General features: G+C 31.4%; 3 protein-coding genes across 3 annotated transcripts; 1 reads left to right on the forward strand and 2 right to left on the reverse strand.

Annotated features, from left to right (window-relative positions):
- Positions 1-745: 745 nt before the first annotated feature.
- LOC133784781 (phospholipid--sterol O-acyltransferase) lies at positions 746-6,636 on the forward strand. The gene is made up of 17 exons (XM_062224058.1): positions 746-1,101; positions 1,576-1,711; positions 1,819-1,963; positions 2,094-2,263; positions 2,404-2,480; positions 3,096-3,312; positions 3,395-3,569; positions 4,077-4,176; positions 4,670-4,764; positions 4,950-5,001; positions 5,084-5,155; positions 5,235-5,403; positions 5,525-5,629; positions 5,760-5,844; positions 5,935-6,024; positions 6,144-6,221; positions 6,308-6,636. The coding sequence occupies exons 1-15, from the start codon at positions 886-888 to the stop codon at positions 6,014-6,016; spliced, it is 1,896 nt and encodes a 631-aa protein (XP_062080042.1). The 5' UTR covers positions 746-885; the 3' UTR covers positions 6,017-6,024; positions 6,144-6,221; positions 6,308-6,636.
- A 2,425-nt stretch (positions 6,637-9,061) lies between these two features.
- LOC133784791 (rho GDP-dissociation inhibitor 1-like) lies at positions 9,062-10,919 on the reverse strand. Its single transcript, XM_062224066.1, has 5 exons — positions 10,524-10,919; positions 9,968-10,031; positions 9,653-9,874; positions 9,356-9,480; positions 9,062-9,266 (listed from the first exon to the last, which is right to left on the reverse strand). Exons 1-5 carry the CDS (start codon positions 10,773-10,775, stop codon positions 9,198-9,200), a joined length of 732 nt encoding a protein of 243 aa, XP_062080050.1. The 5' UTR covers positions 10,776-10,919; the 3' UTR covers positions 9,062-9,197.
- Positions 10,920-15,502: 4,583 nt separating this feature from the next.
- Positions 15,503-19,486, reverse strand: LOC133784795 (exocyst complex component EXO84B-like). Its single transcript, XM_062224069.1, has 7 exons — positions 19,015-19,486; positions 18,826-18,923; positions 17,692-18,751; positions 16,954-17,421; positions 16,667-16,852; positions 16,432-16,556; positions 15,503-16,005 (listed from the first exon to the last, which is right to left on the reverse strand). The coding sequence occupies exons 1-7, from the start codon at positions 19,144-19,146 to the stop codon at positions 15,576-15,578; spliced, it is 2,499 nt and encodes an 832-aa protein (XP_062080053.1). The 5' UTR covers positions 19,147-19,486; the 3' UTR covers positions 15,503-15,575.
- Between the last annotated feature and the right edge of the window lie 374 nt (positions 19,487-19,860).

A 19,860-nucleotide genomic window follows, 5' to 3' on the forward strand; every position in this document is an offset into this window, starting at 1 on the left:
AAAAAATATCGTTTTGACAAAAAAAATAAAATAAAGTTTTCATGATTGGATTTCAAAAGTATCGAAACAACATCGATTTTGCATCGAAAAAACATCATTGATGAAAGACTGTAATTGTATTTTTGTTTTTGCATTTATGTTTTGGATCATAGATTTGAAATTGAACACTATATAAAATCTGGGTTAGGTCTTTTGTTCTTTATCTGGTTTTGTTAGTGTTCATCATGTTCTTAGAGATGAACATCGTTTTTATTTTATTTTTAAAATGTTAGTTTTAAATGCAAATTAGATTAGAGTTTTAATAAGTTTTAAATTTAATGTTTAGATTTTGTTTTTAATTAAACTAAAAATTAGATCTTTTCAAAATTAAATTTTAGATTTTTTTCATTAATTTTAAAATATTCAAATTTTAAATATAGATTTTTATAATATTTAAAAAATAAAAAATAATTTGTCCAATCAAATACCGACATATAACTGCTATGTAAGTGTTTGATCATATTTAATTTAATGGTCAGGACCAACATGCCTACCAAAAGTGTAAAGATAAGCATTTTTCCCGCAAATTTTTTTACTTATTACCTCAGTATTAATAATGCAAATTATCCTTTATAATAATTAGTAAATATTATTATGCATGATATTTTCCAAACAAAAGTACTAAAAAACTGTTAAAAAGTGAAAAAAATTAGTCCTTTTAATACTATAAAAAATTAGCCTTTAGTTAGTGTAGAGTAGAAGTCAGCAGCCATAACTGTGTGTGAGAGAGACCAAGAGGTACGGTGCACGCGCACACCATACACTTCCACACTCATTCATGCTCACGACAACTACCACAATCCCTCGTCGTCGTCTTCTTCTTCTCCTCCATAACTGAGAGACCCAATGCGAGGAGCTACTATTCTATTCGTCTTCGTCGCCCTGGTCGCCGCCGCCGCCGCCGGAGGAGGAGGAGAGTTTGACGGCGACTACTCCAAGCTCTCGGGGATCATAATTCCCGGCTTCGCCTCTACGCAGCTTCGTGCCTGGTCAATTCTAGACTGCCCTTTCTCTCCTCTCGATTTCAACCCCCTCGATTTGGTTTGGCTCGACACCACCAAAGTACGTCTTTTTTTTTGTTTACCTTGATTACGCCATTTTAATTTTTCTTTCTTTTTAGGTACCTTGAATCTTTTAATCTTTAATATGATCATCTATGGTGTTGGAGACGAGCTGTTGGTTCTCGCTTTTGCAGTACATTTCAAGAATTTTGATATAATGCGTTTGCCAATAGCAACGCGACTAAACTTAATCATAATTGGTCGCAAGAACACGTCTTTTTGGCGTGTCTCTTTTTATTTTGTAGTATCTGACCTGAAAAGTGTCAATGTTCTCCATGATGTTTCAAAATTTTTTTTGTCCTTTTCATGCTTTTCGAATCCCAAAATTTTACTAGTGCCATGTTATTTGTCTAGTGGATTGGTTTTGATTTTGTCATTTTCTTGTATTTTGATGAAAAGTGAGAAATTAATTATTGGGAATGCTGGTTAAAAATGAAGGGAACTTACTAAAGTTAGAAATACCCTTTTCTTGCAGCTTCTTTCTGCAGTCAATTGTTGGCTCAAGTGCATGATGCTAGACCCTTACAACCAAACAGATCACCCTGACTGCAAGTCACGGCCTGATAGCGGTCTTTCAGCAATCACAGAGCTTGATCCTGGCTATATAACAGGTATGTTTTGTTGTTATGCATTGCATACATTTTTTTTATGGAATGAAAACCATATTTTTACCTTTGTGTTGTACAAGATTGAAGTTGCATTCTTTTGTCTCCTGCAGGCCCTCTATCATCGGTATGGAAAGAATGGATTAAGTGGTGCATTGAGTTTGGTATCGAGGCTAATGCAATAATTGCTGTTCCATATGACTGGAGATTGTCACCAGCAATGCTTGAGGAGCGGGACCTTTACTTTCATAAGTTAAAGTGAGTACATATAAGTATAACACAACGTCTCAAGTTTATAATGTTTATGTTAAGTTTGAAACTCATCTTTAGTGTTTAATATTTGATTAAGGATGTGTAGACTTACCGAAATGCTATTGTCTCTTTGCAGATTGACATTTGAAACTGCATTAAAACTTCGTGGAGGCCCCTCTTTAGTATTTGCTCATTCATTAGGTAATAACGTATTCCAGTACTTCTTAGAATGGTTAAAGCTGGAAATTGCACCAAAACATTACAATCAATGGCTGGACGAACACATTCATGCCTATTTCGCAGTTGGTAGGTCCTTACCATCCCCCTCCTCCTCCATTTTTTATTATATTTATATATTATTTTTATCATTATTTCATATGTTTAATTCTAGGGTTGTTACTCTTACTTAATAATTATTTGGTTTTATACCCTTGGAATGATTGCAGGAGCTCCTCTTCTTGGTGCAACTGAGACAGTGAAAGCAGCTCTATCTGGATTGACATTTGGTCTTCCTATTTCTGAGGTTATTCCTCTTACAACCATTTATGACGTCTTCCGTTTTTGGGTACTTTAGAGACTTATTTTCCTAGTATCCATTTTAAAACGTTATAATGTGTGCGGTTTTTAATCATTTTTTTTAGCAAAACAAAGAAACACTTGTTGTCTTCTAGCTTGATTTTCCTCCCTAAGTTTTTAAAGCATGATTAGACAATGTAAGTTAATCTAATGTTTTAAGGTAAAACCAACTTAGGATCAAGAGTAAAGTACCTTAGGGACAAAAGTTCTATAGTTGAAGTGACATTTATATTTTTGTTTTGTGTTAAACAGGTATCTATTTGTCACTCAAGCTTTCACCTTATGGAAATTAAGTTTTTCCCAACTTATCCTGTTGTCTCCCATACCTACCGTGTTTCTCTTCAGTTTCTTATATTATTTTGTTAGATGGCTATAGTGGCATTCCTAAAGTTTCGAATTTAACTGACTTTGAATTCACTACATCTGTTGGTTTTGGGTGCCTTTTCCTAACACATGTTTGTCATATTATCTTGTGAGTTTGAATTAATAAAATTCACTATATCTGTTGGTTTTGGGTGCCTTTTCCTAACGCATGTTTGTCATATAATCTTGTGAGAATCAGGGGACCGCTCGCCTGTTGTTCAATTCATTTGGTTCTTCTCTATGGATGATGCCATTTTCAAAGTATTGTAGGGCGGAGAATGTATACTCAAAGCATTTCTCTTGGGGAGGGAGCAGAAGAAGTCATCAGACATACTTTTGTGATGAGAAGGAATCTAGGTTAAATTTCTCAGGGTGGCCAACAAACATAATAAATATTGAAATTCCTTCAACCCATGGTAAAAGCTCGATACTCAAGTTAGTTATGTGGGTATGATATTATTGTGCTCAAACTGCATGTCACCATCTTTACATTCACAGGATTTGACGCCTATCCATCAATTACTGAAATAACTGAGGCTAATTTGACTAGCATGGAATGCGGACTTCCAACTCAGTTATCCTTTTCTGCTCGGGAAATGTCAGATGGGACCTTTTTCAAAGCAATAGAGGATTATGATCCGGACAGTAAGAGGCTGTTGTATCAATTACAGAAGTGCGTATTTGTTTAGGATGCAAAACAAAACTCTTTGCACACTAGTCTTTCTAATGCAGAAGGCAAACTATACATTTATATATTTGTCTCTAAGTAGTGAAACTTAAACCACTTACACCTGAAATCACTACAAATTTGGGTTTTGTAGTTTTACTATGTTGTCTCTGCAGTACTCGTTCATGTTCTCTTCAAGAACTAGTGTAGTCTTTTAGATATTATTTAATTACACCCTTGCATATGCCATAAAGTGGTTACTTTTAGTACTACTTTTATTACAATAAGTTGAAATTTGCTACAAGAACTTTTTTTAATTAAAAGTAATGTATAGGTGAAGATTTATAGCCTTATTATTAACTATACTTCTCTAATTAAATAGTCTTAAATGATTGATACAGTTTATGGCCTTATTAGTAAATGTACCTCTAACTCCGTAGTCTTAAATGATTGCTACAGTTTTTAAGTGCGTCCATTGTATTCTTTTTTTTCAATTAGTGCTGCATATTTCAGGTTATATCACGGTGATCCAGTTTTAAATCCACTCACACCATGGGAGAGACCACCTATTAAAAATGTCTTCTGTATCTACGGAATAGATTTGAGGACTGAGGTATTACTTAGTTCCTGAAAAACAAAATCAAAATCTATATGACAGTGACTAAACCAATCTTTTTGAAGAGGTTCATCTTTGTTTGTTGGCTTAACTATTATTTTACCATGCTTGAAAGATGAAACAATAGTTGGTCACGAACACAGCAGTGTCATTGTTATCTTTTCTATTGCTTCTCGAGGTTCTCTAATGATAGCAACATGAAAGAGTAATAGTAATTAAATTACATACTGTAGCTGCATCTACTTTTTCTTTAAAATGTTCAGACCTTTCTGAAAAAGACATGATTGTTGAAATGATGATTTTGCATGTTTTTAATTTCCTTGCACAAGCATATAATTTAATAAATATATATGTAGTGGCTGTATGTGTCTGTAATTAGCTTTCTACATCCTCAGAGAATTAGCTCTTTTTATGATTTCTTTCTGGAGTTTGTCCTATTTCTTTGTCATGTTATAATGCAGTTTTTGTATATTGGCAATGATAAAAACAGGTTGGATACTATTTTGCACCTAGTGGGAAGCCTTACCCTGATAATTGGATCATCACAGATGTGATTTATGAAATTGAAGGATTTCTGACCTCAAGGTAATTGAATTGTTAATCACAATGAACAAAATATCATCTTATTTCTCTACATGGTTTGAGCAGTGAGCACACTTGGTACCTCGTAAAAAGAAACAACATTGGTCTCAGGTTCTAACCGGGATCTCCTTACCCCATCCCATCACTCCCTCACCACTGAGAAACATATTTTTCCAATTTTCATCTAGGTCAGGGAATGCCGTGGAAGGAAATCCAGGAGCTACGAGTGGGGATGATACAGTATGCTAAGCAGTTTTAAATGCTCTAATGTTTTAGTTGAGAAAAGGTAGATTGTCTTGCTGACAAACATATATGCTAACAGGTACCATACCATTCTCTTTCCTGGTGCAAGAATTGGCTTGGACCTAAAGTAAATATAACAAGGACACCTCAGGTATGGATATTTCTTATGTCAATGGCTTTTTTTTTTCTTTTCATATTTAATTATTTTGTTTTCTTTCTCAAAATTCCAGTCGGAGCATGATGGGTCTGATGTACATGTGGAATTGAATGTAGAACATATTCATGATGTTGACATTGTTCCCAATACGACCAAGTTCCCTAGGGCCAAGTATGTTACGTATTATGAAGATTCTGAAAGTATTCCAGGTAAGAGGACAGCGGTATGGGAGCTTGATAAAGGTAAGATTGGCTTTTGAAATTGCTAATGGCAGGGATCAGTATTTGGCTTTTGTAAAACTCAAATGTTTCCCTCATTGTCCTAATTATTTAACACAAATGAACTGATCTTATTTTCGTGTAGCAAGTCATAGGAACATTGTCAGATCTCCAATTCTAATGCGGGAGTTGTGGCTTCAGATGTGGCACGATGTCCATCCAAACGCAACTGCTAAATTTGTTACCAAAGGTGGATCATTCATCGTCGCCTTTTTTTTTAACTTTCTCTTTTGTTATCACATTACATTACTGTTCTTTTTTGTGTTTTGTGGTGTTAGATTTACCTCAAGCAGTCTTTACTGATTAATAATTTTCTACAGCCAAACGTGGACCGTTGAGGGATGAGGACTGTTACTGGGATTATGGAAAAGCTCGCTGTGCATGGGCTGAGTACTGTGAATACAGGTAAAATTATTTTTCAAGAAAGTTAAAAGCTAACTTCATTCTTGCTTCTTATGAACGTTCACACTTTCTTTTCTTTGATGTATTATACAGATACAATTTTGGGGATGTACATTTAGGACAAAGCTGTAGGTTGAAGAATTGTTCAGCAAAAATGCTCTTGGATTACTTGTAGATTAGAGGGTAATCTCTCTTATTCCTCTTTCACCTCTGTCTTGCACTTAATTTCGTTACTTATCTTCGTGCGCAACAAACGAAGGAACTAGGAACTAATACATTACTTGTTTAACTATACTCCTTAGGTTACAGTCCACCTTCCTTGACATCATTCTCCAACATCTCTTCTTGGAATACATTAATCCCAGTCAATTGGTAGTCTGGTAAACAAAACAAGTCCCCTTAGTTTTTGAAATGAATCTCTGACAATATTTGAAATTTTAACATCTTTTTCCCTTCCTGATGCCAGACATTTAACTTGGCTCGTAAGCTTTGTCCTACAGAATTCATGTCACAGCTACTGAGCAATGCTTCCACCATAAAAACACTGACCATCTTTGTAAGATACACTCGGAAGATGGAATGTGGAACAATATTTTTTTCACCTAGACAAGAGAGGTCTAGAGTGAAGTACAACATCATCAACTGATCTTCATTGGTGATGTGAAGCATTGATGGTGGTATATGATGACAAACGATTAGTGTTTCAAAACTTTGTAATCCAAAATACAAATAAACACTAATTTCTTAATGTACATTTTACTATATTTTTAATCCTAACTTCTATTTTCCTTCTCATCTTCTTTAACTATAGTCACGAAGATCTTCCCAGAAGGTGCTTTGGCTCTGGAAGAACTTGATGTACTGCTTTGTTTTTTCAGATTAAAAACAAGTTGTAGGACACTGATTAAAAAAACACCATAGTAATGTAGATAGATAATAGACAGTGAGTGAGCACAATAACTGCAAAATCAGCCAACATGACAAATGGGGACTTTTGTTGAGATACTGCCTTAGATTTAGAAGGTGACTCATATTCATCATTTCTTATTTGAGAAGAGAAGAAGAACCATTGTGTAAAGCTTACCTCTTATCTTCATTTCTGAAGAGAAAAATATTACTATCCATAAAAAGGTGAGCAGTTTTGTAAGCTTTTACCTATTTTTCATATCATTTGAATTATTATTATTATATTTTATTTGATTAAAACTATGAGCCAAATGTGGGCCTATGACAGACACATCAGTTGTGTTAACTTTTGGGATAATTTTTACAGTATAAGTCAGTGTAGCAGTGGCTTGGGACAATTATTGTGAAGCAATGTGTCATTTTCTTTAGTTTTTACAACAGTTCACACTTGTTTTCCTATTGGATTGGTGTTTGCTTTCAATCTCCATCACCCTCTTTGTTTGAGTTTGACACTTCCAACTTTTTTGGCTACATTGACACTTCTTGAGGTATACCCTTAGCCTTAGGAAATGAAAATGGGTGGCAAGGCAAGTCATTTCCATATCAATGAATTTATGGTAAACCAATAGCCATCATCAATTATATTTAGTGTCACAAAATATGCACTAAAATAATACACTTGGGAACTTGACAAATATTTTTAAGGTTATTTTTTTAAAGGGAATTTTCTTATTTGGTACCCTATGTTTTTGCAAAGTATCATTTTGGTACCTTTTATTTTCAATAATGCTCATATGGTACCCTGTATTTTAAAATTATACATATTTGATACCCTAGACTGAGATATGATAGATAAAATTTTGTCAATATGATCAAACTGTCATCAGTAATATATAATTAAGTAATTAAATTTAAATTTGAAACTTACATAATTGAGAGCAGTTTGATTAAATTGGTAAAATTTTATTAATTAAATTTGAGTTTAGGGTACCAAATATGTACGATTTTAAAATACAGGGTACCATATGAACATTATTGAAAATAGAGGGTATCAAAATGATACTTTGCAAAAACACAAGTACCAAATGGTTACCTACCCGTTTTTAAATACATGGGTTAAATTGCCATGTGTAAAATTTTGGTGTATATATCAATACTCTTATATTTACCATGTAAGTTTCAAGATAAAGTCAAAATATCTTAAACATGTGTTTGATTGAGTGGGAAAATAAAAAAAATTGGTGAGAGAAAAAAGAAATTATATTGAGTTGAAAAGAAATTATATTTTCTCCCATGTAATTATTTGGTAGATATAGAAGAAATAAACAATTTTGTTTTGAAAATACTATACTATCCTTAAATTATTAATAAAAAGTAATTAATAATTTCACTTTTTTAAAAATAAAAAATAAAAACTATTCCATTTCCTTTTAAATTTAGTGGGACCACCTAATATTTTTTTTTCAATCATTATTTCAACTTTCGATTTTTCTCACAATAAGTTTCAACTCAATATTAGATATAACTTTATATATTTAAATTTGTACGACTTTATAGTTGACAAAATTTAATAAGAGATATTTGACCTAAATCTAATTAATTTTTTTGACTAAAGTTTTAATGAAAATTTCAATATTAAAGTTATAGGGAAATTCTACAATACACAATCTAATTTTGGGTGTACTAGTACACCCCCTCCTATTTTTAGTACCTATATGAATTTTGGCATAATTTTTTTATGATTATATACATTGTAGTTATTTAGGGTATTCTAAATTTTTTTATAAAATTTCGAATAACTTCTAGTGTCGAAATCATAGTTCAAATAGTTTGTTACACGTAACTATTTTATTTTATACGCGTGAAAAATAACATGTTTAAACTCTGTTTTTAGCACAGTTAAAAATTTAAAATTTACAAGATGATCTAAATAACTACCATATACACTATCATAAAAAAAAATTGCACAAAAAATCATCTAAAAACCAAAAATAAAAGGAGTACACCGGTACATCCAAAAGTGGGAGGTGTACCGAAGAACGAGAAGCACCCAAAGTAATATTAATCAAAATAAAAATAAAAAAATGAAATTGATACATAAATACATTATTTAAATATAATTTAAATGAAGAATATTTTGGATTTAAAAAAAAAAATATTAATACTAAATCCTTTTTTCTCCTCCATTTTCTTCTCTAATCTACCCTAAGTATCACATTGTAGAGGTAGAATAAACGAAGACACAAAGTTTAACAAAGTTTAACGACTAAAACGCATAAAGAGATGTAGTTCATGTTCATGGTAACAAAACACAAACTCTAATTCACTTCTACATTTGTATCAAACAAAAGTCCATGAAATCCAGTTCATCATTTGGTAGGATCAAAAGGGTATATGGTTCATGATTTTTCTTGAAAAAAAAACCAAAAAAGTAGAGAAAAAAATTTCATCTAAGACCGCTTTTTGATCTCAAATGTATACTTGAGTTCCATATGACATCTTTTATCATCATCTTCAAACTGCATTACACAATACCAAGAAAATGACAATATAAATGTGTGTGTGTATATACATAAAATCAACTTTATGCAATGAACTTGGCATTTACCTTAAGTTTTGCAGAGTATGATCCTCTTGCAAGCACCCCTGATGGAGTAGTCTCTTCCTCCAATGTATGCACATAAGGCTCTCTATGAGGAGCAAAAGTACCCAACATTCCCTTGCTTTGGTCAACTGAAACCCAAATATACACACACAGAAATGTAGAATTATAAGGTGAAAATCTATTTGGTTTCTCAGCAAGAAGAGCACTCTATCAATGTGTTGTATCAGAAAACAAGTTGATGTTATAGTAGTGAAAGAGTTTGTTTATGAGTTAGCAATTGAGAAAAACCAAACTTGGCACCTTTGATTCCTCCTTTCCAGACAGTGTTGGAGTAGATGAGACCGGAAACGATGTTGTGTAACACACTGAATGTTAGCTTGAGCCGATAATGAGATCCCTCTTTGAGTGTGAAAAGGACATTGTTTCTTTCATTTTCATTAACAGGTAAGGAAGTGATAATCTCCCCAAAGTCATCAGAGATGATTCCAATGGAATGGAATTTGACTTCAGGTTCCCTTTGGCCTAATTAAGAAGACCAATAAGAGAGCAGAACAAAGATATGGGAAAAAAGATAGAATGAATATTGACAATAACATAAGTCTTAGAAGAACAAACCACTCAGATCACTTTCCAAAGAACCAAGCAACTTTTCTTTCCACCTCCTTAAGCTATAATCATCCTGCAAAGCAACAATGAGGTAGATCCAAATCAGAACATCAACAAATTATAAGCTACTTGGGTTGTAAAGAACCTTGTGATATCCCCTTGTTAAACATTGATTATAAGATTTAAATCTTGAATATCTAAAGGCATGAACAGCAAAATGAAACAAATGGTAAAGTTTGTTCTAACTTGTCAATAACAAAAAAACTGACTGATTAACACATACTTAGAATTTGAAACAAAGATGGTCTAGATCTTGGACAAGAACTAAAGTGCTAATCTCATATTAGCTTTGGTTTTTAAAGAACATAAACCTTGAACTCATACACTCTAATCAATCCCTATACTTTATGACTAAACAAACATATCATTTCTGGGTTATCATATCAAGAACCCAATGAGCAAAAACCCCAGTAAATCAACTCCCACAATTTCCATTAAACAAGTCCAAAAACAAATTGAATAAACAAAGGAAAGATATAGCAGAGATGGGAAGAAAAGTAAGAACCTTGTCTTTCTCAATCTGCTCCTTGAGAGAAAGCAGAGGCCCAGGAACAAACCCACTCTCATCGCTCTTGGTTCCATCAACACCAACATCACGATCTTCATCTTCTTCTTCTAGTTCTGGTCCAAGCTCAGAAACCCCACTTGGTTTTTCGCTCATTTCCTTGTGATTTTCTCCTTCTCCATTTCCAACACCATGAGCTGAAGAGCTCCCCGATGATGGCCCCGCTTCCGCTCCTCCCTTCCCACCTTCCATATCTCTCACTAGCTCTCTCTCTCTAAACCCGAGTGACAATGACAGTGACAACTACTCCAGCTAAAGGTGTAAACCCTTTTAAATATTTTTCATACAGAAGCTGAGAAAAAAAGATTTTGATATTCAAACTTCAGAAAAGGGTGACACTAAAACGTAACAGTTCTTTCTCTCTCTGTTTGTGTTTTGTCTTTTGTACAGTGTACTCTGTCGGTACACTGTCATTTTTTTTTATTTTTTATTTTTTTAATAAGAATAAGAGAATTTTAGAATTAATGTCAGGCTATATACTCTGTAAATTATCATTTTTTTCCCATTTATATGTATTAATTAAAAAAAATTGATTAAAGACGAAATTAATCAAAAACATAAATTTGATAAGAATATTATTTCTGTCCCATTTTGGATTAGGTTATTCCTTATAAATATATAAGGAAATTTAAGTTAAAAAATCACTAAGTAACATAAAAGATCGACTTAAGTGACGATGTAATTATTTTGGCGGCAAAAGTTAGTTCGTCGTCATTTTAGTATGTTAGTCAGTCATTTTCCGTTAAGTTAGTTAGAAAAAACGACAAAAGTTAATAAGTAGTTTCAAAAGTTACAATTGCATTGCTAAATTGTCTAAAAAAATATACTTAGGTCACTAAATAATTTTTTTACTAGTTTTAATATATTAAATATTTTAAAATCAATAAAAAAATTTATTAAAAAAATATAAAATATAGTTTCTAACTTTTTTTTTAATTATTACCTCTTAAAATATCTCAAATTTAAAGTAAAAAATCAAATCAAACAAATTAAGCTAAAATACAAAAAAATCTAGAAATATCTAATTCTATTTTCTTCCAAAATTTGGGATTATAGTTAAAAGGAACAATGGAAAATCCCTTCAAGAAAAAAATGAATAAAGAATATGTTTTTTTTTATTTTATGAAAAGGGCATGATTTTCGCGAAGGGCTACTAGTTGAGCATTTCTAATAGAGTGTCAAATTTATGATTTAATAATATACTAAACGTTGTATCAAATTTGACACAAAAGATAAAAACATCTCTAATGGAGTGTCAAATCTTTTATACATTGCTGAAATATAACATACTTAAAAAAATAATTGTTTCAATAGTGTGCTAAAAATTGTATCAAATTTGGTACGTGCTAAAAATTATGCCAAATTTTAAAAATAGAATATAACATAATACAAATTTTAATCAACAAAAAATATTTACTTTTTTATTGACATTTCCACCACTAATGATCATTTTATTATTATTTTTAGTATCTATTTTATTTTCGGCATTAAATGTAAATGTAACAATTTTTTTATATTTTCAATAAATATTAAATCATCATTGAAAATTCATTTTGTATCGATTTTATATCTATATACATTGAAGTAATTGTAAAAGTTGTACTAAATATATCATTTATTAATTTTTTGTACTAAATTTAGCACAATATTTACTTCTCTCAAATAGAGAGTGATGGTCATGATCCAAAATTGAAACAATAATAAATATACATTTTTTATTATAATATTGATATTAAATATTAATGAGAGACTTTAATACATATTTTTTAATTATAATATTGCCATTAATTATTTTTTAAAATATTTAATTTTCTAACAACTAATAATAGCTACTTTTTATATCAATTTATATCTTAAAATGCTATTAGAATATAATTATAAATATTATGCTAGATATAACATTGTTTATTTTTCGTGCCAATTTAGCACTTCTTTTAGATCATGCATTGAAAATAGTCTTAGCAACTTCACACAAAACTTTAAATCATTACAAAATTATTTCTCAAAATATAAAAAATACAAATAAAAAAACCATATTATTATGTGATTTTTTATTGACTCGTGAGACGCGGCATGATTATGGGCTTCACTTACAGCCACTTCGATTATTAGGTTGACATGTCATCAATTTTTTACGACTACAGAATCAATTGGACTTAAGGTTTTGAGCCTAGGCCCACTTAATCATTGACTTTGGGGCCCAATTATGAACCAAGGTTGGGCCCATTTAGGTCTAGGCCTACTTAGTCATTGACTTTCCACAATTATGGACCGAGCTTCCCACCTAACCTAATCCATAAATGCTCTACCCTCTTGAGATTGAATTTTGGATTATGGTTTTTTTTTTTTGTAAAGGGCATTATGGTAACTTTAAATATATATTTTAAATTTATTTGCAGAAACCAATTAAAACAATAGATAGCAATTTAACTCATATATATTTTTTTGGAAAGGAATTTAAATGATATTAAGATAATGTACATCTTCGACCTCTAAAAAATGTCATGGTTTTCTAAGATAAAATGTATAACAATTTAAACCATGTTACGTATTGGAAATTGTCGTGAAGAAACAAAAACAAGTATGGTTTTCTAATATTAATGAAATAGAAAATACTATTTTGGCCCTTATATTTTTTCCGAATACGTGATTGGCATTTGTGTTTTGTTAAATAACAATTCAGATTTCGTGTTTTACAAAATGGATCAAAATAGTACTCTAGACTCGAATTTATTCAAAATATTTTCAATTATAAGATTGATTATCAGGTCGTTAGTGATGCGATGAGTTCAGAGAAGTTGAGAAAGTAATCGAGGAGGTGAGAATGAAAGATTATATTTGATTTTTTTTTACCAAAATTAAGTATAAGATACTATTTTGACCAATTTTATAAAACACATAGTCTGAATTATCATTTAACAAAATACATGAATCAATTGCGTATTTGGAAAAACTATAAGAGTCAAACTAATATTTTTCCTTAATAAAATTAAAGCACAAGTTTATAAATGTATGCGGACTGGTTTGGTGCGAATTTTCATTTATTTTATACAAGCCAGCATAATGACTTTTTTGAAATGTAAAACCAAACCAAACTAATTAAATACTTAACCAAACCACTTAAAAACAAATTGGTTCGGTTCGAAATCACAGTTTGGATTTCATAATTGTTTCAATTTTTTTTTTAAGTGATTGTTCTATTTTTTACTCGAGTTTTTTTTAACTTTTCAAAGTAAATAATTTATTTAGCCTAACAAATAACAAGTCAACAACACATAATAACAATACAAAACATTCTCAAAATATAACATAAAGTTCATAATTGTTTGCTATTTATAGTCGATAGTTTGAGATGGATTATGGGTATTTCCATGTCTCACTCAAACCTTGACAAGAACACAATGAAAATAAAAATACAAAATTAGCAAACTAATACACCAGAGTAACACAACATAAACTAGTATACAAAATACAAAATTAACAACACATAAATTTACCAAATCAAAAAACCAGCAACCTAAAATACTAAATTGACAACATATACACTATCACAATACATAGTAGTTCAATAATATAATTATCTTAATAACAGAACATATAATTAATTTAAAAAAACATGCATGAATATTATCATAACTGAGACCAGACCATAAATAAAAAAAATAATCTAGATAACTAGACTATCGGTACTTAATTCTTTTGATCCGGATTGGTTGGAGTTCGAGACTACGATTTATAAGCTTTATAAACAGCGTTACACAAATTAATTACGTAATTTACCTTTTAACATTTCAACTGAAATTTTAGACATGTTCAATTAAAAATCCAATTGACATTTTTTTTCGTGATAATACATTCTTTTAAAATACCAAAATCGTTTATATTTAGACATATAACAACATAAATTAAGTCTTTTTTTAAATGAAACAATAATCATATTCTTCATCTTTCCCAAAGATAGGTAGAGAACAACATAATATTTCTAACGAAAAAGTCGTGAGGTCTCTCTTTTTTTCATCATTTTTAATTAATTATTAAATATATTATTTTAGAAATTTGAAATAAATATCATGATTAAAAAAATTTAAATAAAAATATATTTTTTCATAAACATATTTAATATCACTAAAATATTAATTAATTTAGAGTATATACCTTTATTTTTTAAAGGGAAGGGTATATACCTTTTTAAGAAATAAGTTTTACATATTTTAATTTTTTAAAGTACAAAATTAAATATTATAATTTTATTCTAACAAAATGATATTTTAATTTTAAAATATTCATGTTTACATTTTTTTCTTATTTAAGTTATAATACCAATGTCTTAATTTTTTTGGGTAGAAAATTATTTATCAATATGATAAATTTTGTACATAAATGAAATATTTTAGGGGTTTAGAAAGAAATTTAAATATTTGAGGTGTTTAGAAAGAAATTTAAAAAAATTATAATGAGTTCATTAACAAGTGGGTACGGGGATTCATTTTTAAAAAAAAAATGTACATAGAAACACCTCTCTCTCTCTCTCTCTCTATATATATATATATATAGACAGTGGCGGAGCCAGAATTGAATTGTAGTGGGGCATATGAAAATAATACATTAAATATGGGGGCAAATAATATAGAAGGCATATTATGAATTTTACTATTAATTTTTTTAAAGTGTTTAAAATGAGGGTGTAATAGTAAATTACATATATAAAAAAAATTGAGTGGGTAAAAAGAAAATAGTAAAAAATTAACTGTTAATTATATAAAAATATAATAAGAAATTACATATAAAATTAATAATTAAAATATTTGAGTGGGGCACGTGCCCCCACATGCCCCCGTGTGGCTCCGCCACTGGATATAGATATATTTTGATAGCAAAACATATAAAAACATCCAAAATCATTGTCTACATATCTATAAAAAAAAAAAAAGTAAGAACATTAAGTAGTAACTGTTTATGATTAAATTTGTTACTAAAATTACAAAGAATCAATCATATAGAGGGAAATTCCTTACTAAGGTGATTGGTATCACCTTCCTCAACAGCATCAACAGACAATGGTAAGTTTGGTGAATTATATTTTTTAGTACTGACCTTTGTTTCATGTGACTCGTATATTAGATTTTCACATTCAATTATTCCTGAACTCGTAGAAGGCTCTTCCAAGTTTATTTTTGTTGATCTTATATCACTTGAAAAACTTGTCACTTTCAAAAAATCACCTAGTGTCGCTTCTGGTCCTAATCGAGGACTAGAGTCTGTGGAATTATCTGCCAACTTGGGCTGGTCTTCATTAGTTTCCTCTCTTACAATGCTCGTAGACTCTTCATTTGGTATAATTAGAGATGTCTTCTCAATCTCAATTAGTTCTTTCATCACATCATTGGTTGAATCCAGCTCGTAATCATTCTCATTGACATCTCTGCACAAGAATTGCCCATTTAAGAATTTCTAACCATTTAAAAAAAGAAATGTTAATATCAGTTTTGATCCCTAAACTATAAAATCTTCTTATTTAAGTTTATGAACTTTCAAATAATGTCATCTTACAACACAAACTTTGGGTTTTTCCCACCGAAAGAAAGATGAAATATGTTAGGTTCACGAGTAAGATTTTAGGTGGTGTTTTGGTGATCCAAGGTGACAAATTCTATCCAAGTTATAATTATGGGCTCCATGAGAAAAATATGGTGCGAAAATAAGTAAGTCAAGCATAAGCTCCATGAGAAACCAAAATGATGTAACATTTTCGGAGTGACTAATGATATGTCGTTTCTCATCTCCAACGACAATAAAAGTTGAAACCTTATATAACTAGGGTTGTGTTGGGAAGGGAAATTAGTGTTACCTTTCGGGAGTCAGGCCTATGGAAAGATAAGCTGATTTCATGAGATCTGCGAGAGCCGAAGGTTTGCTTGAGAAATATCCTCCATGCTTTGAAATTTCAGCTAAAAATGCAAAGTCCAGAACAAGCTGGCAGAAGCAAATGCAGGAGATACAAGATATTATGAGTGAAAGAACATTAATAAAGGAGTACAAAGTAAGAAAAAAAGAAATGCAAAACTATATAAATATAACCAAACCTGCTTGTAATCAACTGAATTTTCTGCAGTTGAAGTCTCCTCAGAAATAGCCCACATCTCTGTTTTAGTTGAAATATGAATAAATGTGATTTCTACAAGTTCCCTCAATAAGTCAAGTAACCATTCCTTTTCAAAAACAGTGTCTTCAGCTAGTCTTTCTAAGTTTCTCAGTTGCAAGAATAATACCTTATAATGAATGACACAAAAATGAATGGTAAAGTAAGAATTATATAAACTGGAAAACAAATACTGACAAAAGAAACAATGTCGGCTTAGTAGGGAAATACCTGGAATGTGACAGAGGGTGTTCCATCACTGCTATTTTCGACAAGGAGTTTGTTGTGGCTAATTTCACAGGACATTATTCTCTGTATAAATTGGTGGCAAAATTGAGTTCTCAGCTGATTTGAAGCTTCTTGAGTGAATAATGTAAATCTATCATGTCCTGTCTCTTGAGAACTAATGGTTAGTTCATTCATATCATCAGTATTGAACGGATGAATGCCTTCATTAATGGCTCTAACCATTTTTGGGAATAGTATCTGAAGTGCTGATAGATTGGCTAGAATAGAAATCTGTTGTTGGAGTGATACAGCAAAATTCATTATTGGAACACCCTTTTCAATGACATCTTTTTCATGGATGAGGGCTCTTTCAAGGATAACAACATAACCATTGAATAGGTTCATGAGTCCAGAAAAGATTGAATCTTCCATTTGAAGGGCAACTAAAGGAGTAACATCTTCTGCAATAGTCTTGAAAAAAAAATGGAATAAAATACAAATCAGAGCAATTTCCACAAGTATCAGCTTGTTTGCCCAAAACGGTATCAGATGGGGAAAAAAGGAGGGTATTAAACAACTTAAGGGATGATTTTTTCTCCTTTGGCATCAGTGAATTGAAGTCATGAAGGGATTTTTTTAATTTTAATTTGTTTAAAAATGATGGTAATAAGTATTGAAAATTTGAGAAAAGCATAAACATTATTAACCGAAAAATTATGTAACATAGTGAGCAAGACAAACCTGCACTAGAGTTAAAAACTTCCAACCACTGCTGGTAAGCAGGCAATATTCAGGTTCTTCCCCGAGAATTGTTGAACTACATTCTTCATTCATAATTTCAGATACAAGATACCTACCCAAATCCCAAGAATCCACCGTGGTAAAGATATTGATGACTTCCTTGAAGTGTTCAAATTGTGAAAGTAGAGCATCTTCCAAAGAAGGGCGGATATGGTTAATCAAGAATGGTAGCAGCATTAGTCTCTGAGTGTCTAACAAAGAACAAAACATAACTGAAACTTGGACAGCTTCTACTGTTGTTGACAGTCCCCCACTTACTTCTAAAATGGACTCGATATATTGATTGAAACAATCAATATAAAGTTTGGTCTCCTCTAGTGACCACTGGATAAGATCTGTTGTATAAGGCATGGTTTCTCCGTTTAACATGACAAAACCTCTTGCCCCTTGAGAGATCAAAGAAAACACAAGCTTTGCAAGTTGTCTTATGTAAAGTTCACTAGAAAAATATTTTGAACACTGCAAGCTATGTATTCCGGTTTCAATTCGCGCATGATAGTATCTCAACATCAATTCGTTAGCTAGATGACCCTCTCCCAGCCTGCATAGCCCCAACAGTGCCTTCCGGAGTTCCGGCGCAGTGATTCTTGGGTTTTCAGCTAAGAGAGTCAACTGGAGACTGAGGGCTACCTTCCTCTCAGAAATCATAGAATCATACAATAAGCCTAGCTCATTCAAAGGAAAGCTTTCTTCAAACTTCATATTTCTAAAACTTTCTTCCTCTATTTCTATAATTTCAATGGCTTCATCCAACTTTTTTTCTAATAGGAGAACGTCTAATATTTCTGATATGTTGTTTATGTGATCTTCCAACTCACTTGGAGGGGAAACTGGTTCAGGAGACACATAATCTAGTTCAAGTAAAGGGTCCATTACTTCTGAGACCAAAACCTTTGAACATGTTAAATCTACGAGCTCTTTAATTAACCTCTTCTGAATCGAAATATTGTCTTTCAGTTCTTCTAGCTCAGTTCCCAAATGCTTTGCTTCTTCAAATATTCTGTGCATTGTTTTTTATTATTTAAGGTTTTCGAATGCCCAATGAAGAAAATTGAGTACCAAGATTTTTGTTACCTGATGAAAACCGAGTAATTTGAAAAAATGTTTTTGTTGAATTCTTCATTTGAAGCCAATTTTAACTCCAACAGTTCCGAACAAAGATGCTTAATCCCCTGCAATATACAAATATATACATACATACATAAAGTCAAAGAGAAAAAGAGAAAAGCAATTACTAAATAGAGAAAACGAGTAGCACTATACTTGTCCAGTCATGGATGCAAGATCGGGTTCGTCATCACCGTCGCTTGAGATAGAGGAGACGTCGGAGTCGGTGGCGGATGAATGGTCTCTGAAGCGGAACCTTGATGAAGAGGTGGAAAACGCCAATTCCATGGATGGAAGACAGGATCAAAATTTTCCCGAGAATCAAACAGAAGCAGAGAAAATTTAAGAAATTGATGAAGTGAGAAAAGGTCGGGGTTTTTAGAGGTGTGTGGCCTCGTTTTCTGCTCCCATATTTCGAGCTTTGATTCCCTCGCTTTTCGAATGACAACTTTGGTTGCATCGTTAATCTAGAAGGAGGCGGCCATTGCCAACCAACCGCCCTTATCTTCATCATAACCATCTCCATCTTCTGGTCCAAGCTCACAAACCCTATTTTGCTTTCCGCTTCTTCTCCCTCTCTCTCCATGCATGGCCATGGCCATGGCAATGGTGAGCTTCTCTCTCACCATTCTTAATTAAAGAGCTTTTTAGAGTGTTCCCTATAGAAAGATTTTTTTTATAGCTTTATTAGTTGGTAATTGAAAAATTGTATTTTTAAAAAATGTATTTCTAAAATAAAGTCTGAATTTATAATTTAAAAATATGTTTTTGAAAATGTGATTGATTCAGTATCGAAAAAATTAAATATATAATTAGTATGGAATCTAAAAATATAAAAAAGTGATTGATTTGTATAATTTTAGCATATAATGATTTGGAATCAGAGAAAACGTGATTTTATTGTTTTTGATTTTATAACACAAAATTAGAATACTAATTTGAATTTTATTTTCAAAAATATACCAATCACGTATTCTTGTAGGTCCCCCTATTTTCAAATTT

This window comes from Humulus lupulus, chromosome 1 (assembly GCF_963169125.1).
Source record: "Humulus lupulus chromosome 1, drHumLupu1.1, whole genome shotgun sequence".
Classification (NCBI taxonomy): domain Eukaryota; kingdom Viridiplantae; phylum Streptophyta; class Magnoliopsida; order Rosales; family Cannabaceae; genus Humulus; species Humulus lupulus.